Source organism: Malaclemys terrapin, chromosome 2, assembly GCF_027887155.1.
Source record: "Malaclemys terrapin pileata isolate rMalTer1 chromosome 2, rMalTer1.hap1, whole genome shotgun sequence".
Classification (NCBI taxonomy): domain Eukaryota; kingdom Metazoa; phylum Chordata; order Testudines; family Emydidae; genus Malaclemys; species Malaclemys terrapin.
In genome coordinates, this window is record NC_071506.1 from 713,282 (window position 1) to 724,428 (window position 11,147).

General features: G+C 53.6%; 1 protein-coding gene across 2 annotated transcripts in view; it reads right to left on the reverse strand.

The window, feature by feature from the left end:
* NRBP2 (nuclear receptor binding protein 2) overlaps positions 1–10,691 on the reverse strand; it is a 58,110-nt gene extending 47,419 nt beyond the window's left edge. Inside the window, exon 1 of one of the 2 annotated variants that reach the window (XM_054018261.1) lies at positions 10,457–10,691. In XM_054018261.1, the coding sequence (XP_053874236.1) occupies positions 10,457–10,519 (63 nt within the window). In that variant the 5' untranslated portion in view covers positions 10,520–10,691. Of the gene's footprint in view, positions 1–10,408 lie in introns of both variants that reach the window. The other variant, XM_054018260.1, reaches the window with a different exon arrangement.
* Positions 10,692–11,147: the final 456 nt, after the last annotated feature.

Sequence of the window (11,147 nt, forward strand, 5' to 3'; positions counted from 1 at the left end):
AACAGCTGTCTCAATCCAGAAGCACTGCCCGTCCTGTGCCCTGCTTCCAGAAAAACTCAGTCTGTGATCATGAGGGCCGAAAGAAAAATCAGTCTATAATTTAAATACTGCATCATAGTGCGGAGAGAAGGTGACAATGGTCACCTTTTTAATCTCATTTCCCAACATTTCAGTGCCTCACTTTGCAACTTCATTGTTCTGCTAATACACGTTTTTATCTGGAATTAGAGATGCAGACAGATTAATAGGCTTCACATTCCAGAGCGGGAGGTGGGGGGACAGTCCCTGTGTTTACAGCTCTGGAAAGACCCTGGCTGGGAACTCACATTCAGTTGTGAGCCTCTAGAGCTGAGCAGCTCCCTCCCCTAGTCAAGAAGGGGTTTAAGAGCTCCTGTGGGCTCAGCCAGCCCTGACCCACTGCAACTGCAAGGCTTGTCAATGCTGGAGAAGGGCAGGTCCTCGGAAGGGGGATCTCAGCTCAGGCTGGGAGGCATTCAGAACCAAACAGCTAGTGTGGAGCTCGCTGGCCCCAGGGACCAGGGGCTGCCTGTTGGGGAAGCGGCTTGAGAACACCAGCCAGCCGAGCTCTCTGAGGAAACGGAGGGACCAGCTTTTCTGTATTTTTCTTTTTGGAACCCTGGGACTCAGGCTATGTCTACACTCCGGCGGTAAGTCGACCTACGCTACGCAACTCCAGCTATGTGAATAACGTAGCTGGAGTCAACGTACCTTAGGAAAGGAGCCCGGCATAACATCAGCCTAGAAGCATTACAACCTGTGAAAGGCAAGACCCAAAGGCACATGACCGTGGGGGAAAGGGTCAGTCAGTAACCTGACTCCTGCAGGGTCACCTCTGGAAGATGTTGGGGGAGACAACAGGAGTACAGGGTATTAAAGGACCCTGGTGATACCCTGAACAGCTTGAGGGAAAGCGAGGAAGTGTGAATGAGGAGTGAGAAGGCAGGTCAGGAGTTTGGGAGAGTTTGACCCTGAACAGCTTGAGGGAAAGCGAGGAAGTGTGAATGAGGAGTGAGAAGGCAGGTCAGGAGTTTGGGAGAGTTTGACCCTGAACAGCTTGAGGGAAAAAGAGGAAGTGTGAATGAGGAGTGAGAAGGCAGGTCAGGAGTTTGGGAGAGTTTGACCCTGAACCATGTGTCCCCAGGCAGTGCAGGGAGGAGCAGGGCTGGGGGAAGAGGGCCAAAGACCCACTGTGTCCCCAGATCAGGTGCTGAGCTGGGAGATGGGCAGTGCTGGAAAGCCTCCAGGCAAGCCTGAGAGCATGGTGGCTCTGATAAGCCAACACAGCAACTCCACCCCAGCCTTGGGCGAGATAAGAGGCAATTCTCTGAACAGTCACATGAGCCCAGAAGCAGCCTGGTCCCTGCGATAACCCCCAGCCATGGACTGGTGCTTCTCCACGGCTGTCTCCTGCCTCCCCCTCTGGCAGTGCTGCCAGGACTTGCTCTACCCCCTCTGCAGTGGGCTCAGCTTCTATCAATGGCTCTGCAATAACCCCAGGACCGAGCTGCCTTTCTGTGAGGCTGCAGGGCCCAGGGATAGGGTAGCCACTGCCCAATCCTAGAAACAGCCTCCAGCAGAGGGACTCTGGGGGGCCCAGCATGCCCTCCAGAGTGGCATGGAAGAAAAGGGGGTTTTGCAGACATACCACGCTGGAGCCCAAGGGAGAAAGTTAATCCATAAACCAGGAGGGGATGGAATTAATCCCTCCAGGTGCCTCCCTGAGCAGCCTGTTGGCTGTTGCTATGACATATTGGACCTTGACCTCAGACTGTTTAGGGTATGGAACAACGTAATTAAGGGCCTGTTTACACGGAGCCAGGAAACATTTCTGAGGCCTCATCAGCCTAGGCATGCAACATGGTAAAGTCCCGTCAACACTACACATTACAAACGAGTAAATGAGCAAATGAGGCCCCCATTTTCCAAAAAGGAAATCATACAGGAACTGCCACACTAGGTCATATGCTGAGGTAATTCCCAATCTGTGCCCACCCCAGCAACCAACAGTTCCAGCTGCTTCAAAGGAAGACGAAAGAAACGCTGAAGTGGGCAATTATGGAATAATCCTTTTCTGAATCCTGCCAAGCTCTTGGTCACAATTATACCTTGAGGCATAGAGTTCCACAGGCTAGCTAAGGACCATTTAAGAAGATTGAGCTTGGTAATTACCACACAATAAGGCTATCTCCACACCCTAGCAAAACAAAAGAGAAAATCTGTAATGGCCTTTGAGAAAGCAGAAACAATAAGCAATATTAGCCAGGCTAACCTGTTCTGTGTGATCACATTACACAGTTAGCAGGCAAAGAGAACACATAAGAAAGAAAATATTTTGATTTCAGTGAAGTATTTGATCCTGCAGCTCATGAAATATTCTCAGCAATAATTCAGACTGGCTTGGATACAGCACGGTCAGGCAAGTGCAAGGTCCCAAATAAAGGGTCATAAAAAACAGCGTGGTATTGAGCTGAGGGGAGGTGTAATGGGGGAGCAGCAGGGATCGGAGTTAGCTCTGTTGTGATTTAACATCTCCACTAATGATCAGGGAGAAGAGGGATAAACAGCCTGTTGATGACATTCATGCACAGGCAATACAGAACTGGGAGGAGCAGCGAATCCCAGTGAGGCCACAGAAATAGCAGTGTTAGAGCCAAGGCCAGGAAATAACAGGATGGGATTCAACCTTCGGCAACGTATCCACATCGCCCAAACCCCAGTGGGACGGAGACACTGGAGAGCAGGAGAGTCCAAGAGAGGGAGCAGGGTATGTCTACACTGCAGTTAGACACCCATTGCCTCGGGCTCCCGGGGCTCAGCTCAGGGGCTGTTTAATTGCAGTGTCGAGGGCTTGGGCCGCGGCCTGAGCCCTGGAACCCTCCCACCTCATAGGGTCTCAGAGTCTGGCCTCCAGCCCGAGTCCAAACGTCTACAGTGCAATGAAACAGCCCCTTAGCTGGAGTCAGCAGGTACGGGCCAGCCGCAGGTGTCTAACTGCGGTGCAGACATCCCCCAGAGGTCTTCCCTCCTAGGGCAGGGAGGGGTGCGTGTCTGTCCAGCTCCGAGGAAACACACCCACCCTAAAGCTTGGCTCCAGGCTTTCAATCCAGAACAGGGAGGGCAGAGTCCCTCACTATCCAGTTCTGGGGAGCTCCCCCAGACCCCACAATTTCCAAATGGTAAAGTAACATCCAGAGGCTGATGAGAAAGAGGAGCCATCTTCCAGTGGGGCTGGGGCAGCTCCCAGTGAGAACCCCACTGTTCGCCTCCACCCTTCCCCTTGGTGCGGAGTGGGATGGCTGGGACCTTCCCTCTTTATTTCCTTTCTCCCTGTGCCCCCAGCTGCCCCAGGAGACCTCTCTATTGCCTGGGGGCTGCTGGGAGAAGGGGACTGCGCCTCACTCTCTCCCCTACTCCTGAAAACAGGGGGCATGGATTTGCCCGCTCTCCTCTGTCTCCTGCTGCCAGGGATCCATGAAGTGGAGGCGGTGTGAGAGGAAACGTTCCCTGTGCAGACAGCAGCGTAGTACAGCACAGCAGCCCGTGATTCTGGGACAAGGCCTGGCCAGGGAGCCCCCGCTGAGGCAATTGGGGTGGCTCCAGGGGGCACTGCAAGGGATCTGGCATTGCTGAGACAGCTCTGGGATGGGTGTTGGGAGATGTGGTTAAACAGGGCCTAGGCCCAGCTAAGCAGGGTCAGAATCCCGGCTCCCACATGGAGCCAGGCCCAAGCAAGGAGCCTGCCAAGGGCCAAATCCCCTGGTGGGGAAGGATGATCCCACCTTGGGATGTCCCTGGACTTTGGCTGCCTAGAGCCGACCATTTCTTGGGTGGCATGAAGCCCCTTTGAACCCCTCCCTCATGCTCGAACCTTCCCTGGGTGTCAGCCAGGCTCCAAACATCCCAACCACGCCAACTGTCACAGGGTCCCATCTCCCCTCTTCCTGCTGCTGCCCTGCAGGACTCTTCTGAGCGGGGAGAAGCCAACTCTGCTGACAGGAGTTGGGGTGGCTGAGAGCTTCCCCTGATGCTACAGCTGGGGAGCCTGTGCTGAAACTCATGCTGGCGACAGCACCTAGAATACAGGACGCAGGCCTGGGCACCGGGCACCAGAGAGGAAGACCTCCTGAAGCAGCTCTGGGAAGGACAGCAACAAAGATTGGCCCAAGAGGTTAAGCATTAACGGTATTTGGCAAACCAGAGGGGACCTGGGGGATTAATGAGGCTGACACACAGGGGTAGGAGGATTGCGGGGAACCCTGCCAGAGCCTGAAGGATACACTGCAGGGAATGCTTCTGCCCATAGGCATCGACTCCGTGGGTGCTCCAGGGCTGGAGCACCCATGGGGGGAAAAAAAATGGTGGGTCCAGAGCACCCACTGGCAGCCCCCCTATCAGCTCCCCCCCAGCACCTCCCACCTGCGGATCAGCGCCTCCCCCTCCCTCCCCGTGCCTCCCGCCTGCTGCGATCAGCTGTTTCACAGCATGCAGGAGGCTGGGGGGTAGAGGGGAGGACATGGCATGCTCAGGGAAGGGGGCAGGAAGAGGCGGGGGGGGCCTTGGGGAAGGGGTGGAGTGGGGGCAGGGCCTGGGGCAGAGCCGGGGTCGAGCACCCCCCAACAGTTTGAAAAGTCGGCGCCTGTGCTTCTGCCCTGACCCCAGGGCTGAGGAGCTGGACCAGGTGGGTCCTTATCCTCTCCTTTGAGAGGGGCGGTGCAGGGAGCCTTGGGCCTGGGGCTGGCCAGACCCAGGCGGTGGGCGCTTTCCTGCTTTGCCTTTTTGCTGGAATGCGAAGTGTTTTCGTCTGAGGGAAAGTCATAGTTTTAATCCCACGTGTGGTTTATGTGGGCACCTGTGGCTCCCGCAGGAGCTGCCAGCCAGCCCTGTGTGCAATCCCAGGCAGTCTGAACAGCGTACAGCAGGAAGGAAAAGCCAGGAGAGAAACTGGGGAGGAACCAGGGCAGGGCTCCAGGACGGTGCTTAGGGGAGGGTCAGGCTCAGTGGGGAGGGTCAGAGTCCTTGGAACAGTGCCCAGCTGGGGAGGGCAGGCTCATATGGCGCCCAGGGTGAGGTAGGCCCAGTGCCCAGGGAACAGCGCCCCTAGGACCATGCCCTGGGAAGCTGGGAATGGACCTGGATTCATTCTATCCTCCCTTTGGTACCAAAGCCCATGTTTCACATCCTGGCAGAGTCAGCTGCATTAACAGGCACCCGGGCAGCAGCAGCTCAGCCTGCCTGCCCTGGTACACAGACCTGCCCAACGCAGGGTTTGACGCCGCACTGATTAAAAGGCCACACTGGCCAGCGTGTACACCGCTCTCCTCGGACAGCAGCACCCACACTAGGAAAAGCAGCAAAGTCTGAGATAAACTGCCCATGTCTGCCCAGCCCTGGCTCTCGGGGACTGATAACCCCAGCCAAGGCCCTGCGGCGTGACTGCCGCAGAGCACAAGGCAAACACTCCCTGCAGCCCCCTTATCGGAGCTGGAGCCAGCTGGGCTGGACTCTGAAGTCAGGGCACAAGGACAGGAGAGATCATGGGACCAGCCGCAGGTACTGGGGGAGGGGACTCTGGAAGCCAGGCAAGGAGATCAGAGGGTGGCCAGGGTCAAGGAAACACCAGGTGCTATTGGGGCATCTCACGGAACCCGCTGAACAACTGACTCGCTTTGGTTGAGGACTGGCATACGGGACTGCGTAAGGGAGGGGGCACCACTTTCAAGGGGGCAGCTGCCATTTTGCGTTCCGTTCGCACGCACAATGTTGGAGTCAGTCGCTGTGCGTGCCTGCTCACACGCACTCCTTTGGTGTTGGTGCTGAGAGTGTTCAGGCTCCTCTATTAACCCCTTATGCTCCATTTCATCCAGCTCCTGTGGCAAACAACAGGCTTTAGACATGCCCCCTCCCCCCACCACTGTTAGGGAAAGCTTCACTTGTCCCTGGATCCAGTGCCATTTGCCTCTGCACAAACATACCTCCTTCATTACACTGAAACCCACACATAAGGGGCCATGAAAGCAGAAGCTCCTTTGTGGGTAGTTCTCTGAAAACACCTACTCAATGTGCCGTGCCAGTCAAAAAAAAAAAAAAGCTAAGAGAATGTTAGGAACCATTAGGAAAGGGATGGATAATAAGACAGAAAATATCATAATGCCACTATATCAATCAATGGTACGCCCACACCTTGAATACTGTATGCTGTTCTGGTCTCAAAAATAATTATATATATATATATATATATATATATATATATATATATATATATATATATATATATAAAAGAATTGGAAAAGGTACAAATAATGGCACCAACAATGATTAGGGTATGGAACAGCTTCATAGAAGATCAGGGCTGGAAGGGATCTCAGGAGGTATCTAGTCCAACCCCCTGCTCAAAGCAGGACCAACCCCAACTAAATCATCGCAACCAGGGCTTTGTCAAGCCGGGCCTTAAAAACCTCTAAGGAAGGAGATTCCACCTCCTCCCTAGGGAACCCATTCCAGTGCTTCCATATGAGGAGAAATTAAGAGAGACAACTAATAGGGGGATATGATAGAGGGGATGGCTCGCTCGATAATTGCCCTGTTCTGTTCATTCCCTCTGAAGCGTCTGGCACTGACCACCTTTGGAAGACAGGATACTGAGCTAGATGGACCATTGGTCTGACCCACTTTGGTCATTCTTGTATTCCCATCCTGTACCATAGAATCAAGGGGGAGGGATAGCTCAGAGGTTTGAGCATTGGCCTGCTAAACCCAAGGTTGTGAGTTCAATCCTTGAGGGGGCCACTTGGGGATCTGGGGCAAAAGTCAGTACTTGGTCCTGCTAGTGAAGGCAGGGGGCTGGATTCAATGACCCTTCAGGATCCCTTCCACTATCTATGTGATAGGCATATATATATTATATAATCTCTATGGACAGAAAGTCCATGCTTGATTAGTAAGAGTATAGCAGTGGGAATATACTACTGACCGTGATTGTGAAATATAAGGGAGATTCCAGAGACTAATCCTACACCTTGGCAGAGGGTAGATTAGATGACTGTGGTGGTCCCTTCCAACCCTATGGTTCCATGATTCTATGACTACTAAACCAGCCAATGCAATAATAATGGGGGATTTCAACTACCCTCCTATTGACTGGGTACATGTCACCTCAGAGCATGAGGCAGAAATACTATTTCTAGACACCATTCATGGCTGCTTCATGGAGCAGCTAGTCCTGGAACCCACAAGGGAAGAGGCAATTCTTGGTTTAATCCTAAATGAAGCACAGGATCTGATCTGAGCCAAGAGGGAACTACAGATGAACTGCTCAGTAATAGTGACCATAATTTATTACATTTGGCATCTTTGGGGAGGTGGGGAATACCAAAAAAAAACCCTCACCACAGTAACATTTAACTTTAAAAAGAGGAACTAACTCAAGAACGAGGATGCTAGTTAGACAGTAATTAAAAAGAGCAGTCAAGAGTACAATGCCTGAAAACTGCCTGGAGACTACTTAAAACACCTCCTAGTGGCTCAGACTAAATGTATGTCCCAAATCAAAAAAAGGAAGACCAAAAAATGCCACTACAGCTAAACAGCAGAGTAATGGAGGCTGTTAGAGGCAAATAGGCATCCTTTAAAATTTGGAAAGCAAATCCTAATGAGGAAAATAGAAAGGAGCAGAAACTCTGGCAAGTAAAATGTAAAAGTGTAAGGTAGGCCAAAAAAACTTGTCAAGCAACTTGCTAAAGATACTTTTTTTACTATTGTTATTTAAGTAGATCAGAAGCAGGAAGCCTGCCAAACAGGCAATGGGGCCACTAGATGACAAAGGTGTTAAAGGAGCACTCAAGGAAGATAAGGCCATTGCAGAGAACCTAAACAAATTCTTTGCATTGATAGCCACATCTGAGCCATTCTTTTTCAGTGACAAATCTGTAGTGTCCCAAATTGCTGTCTCACTAGAGGAGGTTTTGGAACAACTTGATAAACTAAACAGTAATAACTGGCCAGGACCAAATGGTATCACCCAGGGGTTCCGAAGGAACTCAAATATGAAATTGCAGAACTACTAACTGTGGTATGTTACCTATCACTGAAAACAGCCTCTGTACCAGATGACTGAAAGGTAGCTACTGTGACGCCAATTTTTAAAAAGTGCTCCAGACGTGATCCTGGCAATTACAGGCTAGTAAGCCTAATGTCAATTCTGGGCAAATTGGTAGAAAATATAATAAAATAACAGAATTATCAGACACATAGATAAACATGATTTGTAGGGGGAAAGTCAGCATGGCTTTTGTAAAGGGAAATCATGCCTCACCAATCTCCTAGAGTTCTTTGAAGGAATCAACAAGCATGTGAATAAGGGTGATTCAGCTGATACAGTCCACTTGGATTTTCAGAAAGTCTTTGACAAGGTCCCTCACCAAAGGCTCTTAAGCAAAGTAAGCTGTCATGGGATAAGAGGGAAGGTCCTTTCATGGATCAGGAATTGGTTGAAAGATAGGAAACAATGGGTAGGAATAAATTATCAGTTTTCACAATGGAGAGAGGGGAACAGCTGGGTCCCCCAAGAATCTGTACTGGGACCAGTGCTTTTCAACATATTCATTAATAATCTGGAAAAGTGAGTGAAGTGAAGTGGCAAACTTTGCAGATGATATTAAATTATTCAAGATAATTAAGTCCAAAACAGACTGTGAGGAGTTACAAAGGGATCTCACAAAACTGGGTGACAAAATGGCAGATGAAATTCAATGTTGATAAATGCAAAGTAATGCACATTGGAAAACATAATCCCAACTCTACATACAATATGATGGGGTCTAAATTAGCTGTTACCACTCAAGAAAGATCTTGGAGTCACAGTTTAGAGTTCTCTGAAAACTTCCGCTGAGTGGGCAGCAGCAGTCAGAAAGGCTAACCGTATATTAGGAACTATTAAAAAGGGATAAAAATGAGAAAAAATATAATGCTGCTGTATAAATCCATGGTGTGTCCACACCTTGAATACTATGTCCAGTTCTGGTCGCTCCATCTCAAAAAGGATACAGTGGACCTGGAAAAGGTTCAGCGAAGGGCAACAAAGATCAAGGTTATGGAACAGCTTCCATATGAGGAGAGACTAAAAAGATTAGGGCTGTTCATCTTAGAAGAGAGACAGCTAAGGGGGAATATGGGAGATGTCTACAAATTGGTGAATGATGTGGGAGAAGTGTTATTTATAGAGGCCTGAAAATCCACAAAAATCTGCTTTATAGCCACGGATATCCACAGACCATTTTTGCAGATCATGGATCAGTTGCGGATACACATTTTGTATCCGGGAAGGGCTCTAGTTATTTACCTTTTCACAAATACAAAAGCCAAGTGTCACTCAATTAAATTAACAGGCAGCAGGTTTAAGATAAACAAAAGGAAATATTTTTTCAGAGAATGCACAACTAACCAGTGGATCTCATTGCCATGGGATGTTGTGATGGCCAAAAGTGTAACTGGTTCAAAAAAGAACTGGATGAGTTAATGGAGGATGGGTCCATCAATGGACATTAGCCAGGATGATCAGGGATACAGCCCCAGGCTCTGGGTGTCCCTAAATCTCTGGCTGCTAGAAGCTGGGAGTGGAAAACAGGGGTGGGTCACTCCATAATTGCTCTGTTCGCTCACCCTGAAGCTCTGGGTACCAGCCACTGTCAGAGGCAGGATACCGGGTCAGACAGCAGCTCTTATCTCTCCAAGCTTCTCCTGTTTTGACAATCACCAGATTGCTTATTCTCCCCCCGCCAGTCCCCGACCCCCAGAGCAAGCCCCTGTGGCCTCGATGAATTAATGTGACTGAGGGAAGGACCCGCTATCCCGCCTCCCTGGGCAGGGCGCAGCGTCCCGGCCGAGGGGCAGAGCGGGAGGCCCCGCTGAGCTGGAGGGAGCAGCGCACCGGGCCGTCTCCCGAGAGCCGCGCGGCGCGGCGCAGTGTGGGGCTGCAGCCCGGGCCAGCCCGGGACACCGGGCGCTGACAGCAGCCGGGCGAGAAGCGCAGCGGCGCCGAGGGACCGCAGCGCGCTGACAGCTCCCGGCGGGCCCGGGGGAGCAGGGCTCGGGCGGGGAGCGGGGCTCGGCGCTGCGGGCAGGAACCAGACCCGGGCTGCAGCGGAGCCTGTGGCGCAGGAACCCGGGATCGGCGCGGGACGCGCTCCCCAGCGGCTGCCGGCAGAAGGGTGCGAGCGAGCCCGGCTCCCCGCTCAGCCCCGCGCCCCGGCCGGTCCCGCTCAGCCCCGCGCCCCGGCCGGCCCCGCTCAGCCCCCGCCGGCCCGGCCGGCCCCGCAGCCCCCGCTGAGCCCCCGCGCCCCGGCCGGCCCCGCAGCCCCCGCTGAGCCCCCGCGCCCCGGCCGGGCCCCACCTGCTCCCGGCGCTTTTGCCAGCGCCCGCAGGGGCTTTCCTCCAGCACCTCGCTCTCCTCCTCGCTCTCCTCCTCCTTCTCCGCCGGCAGCGCGGCCTCGGCCCCCGACATGACCGGCTGCGCCGCCAGCCCGCGTCCCGCTGCACCGGCTCCGGCTCCCTCCCCGGAGCGCCGGGGGCTCCCAGCCCCGCTTCCCCGCCTCGAGTCCGGGCGGTGCAGGGCAGAGCCCGTGTGGGGCCCGGCCGGACCTGTCACGCCCCGGGGGCCGGCCCGCCCCGCCCCCAGCCGCTTGGGGGTCCGGCCCCCGCAACGCTCTGTAGGGCTGGACTCGGAGCCCCCGCCCGCCGCGGCGTGACGGGCAGCTCCGTGTAACGCCCCCAGCCCCCTCGGACCGGCCCCGTGGGAGCGGGTTCAAGGGTTCATCGCCCTCCTGTCACCGCCGGGGCCTGATTCCCATTGGCGCGGGTCTGGCTCCGGCTCCCAGCGCCCGCGCCCCGGAGCGCACTGAGCCAATCGGCTTCCCGGGAGCCGAACACGAGCGCTCGCTGTGCGGCCTTTTCTCCAGCCCTGAGTCATGTTTATGGCTCCCCGGTAGCACGGATGTCCGTGTGAAAACACGCGCGGTCTCTTTAAGGGTGCGGGATTTCCTGCTCCTGCGTCCAGGCGAGGGGGCTGCGGGGAAGTGGCATCCCGCACCTGCCTTCCCGGGCAGTCACCGTCTGAGAGGAGCCAGGAGAGC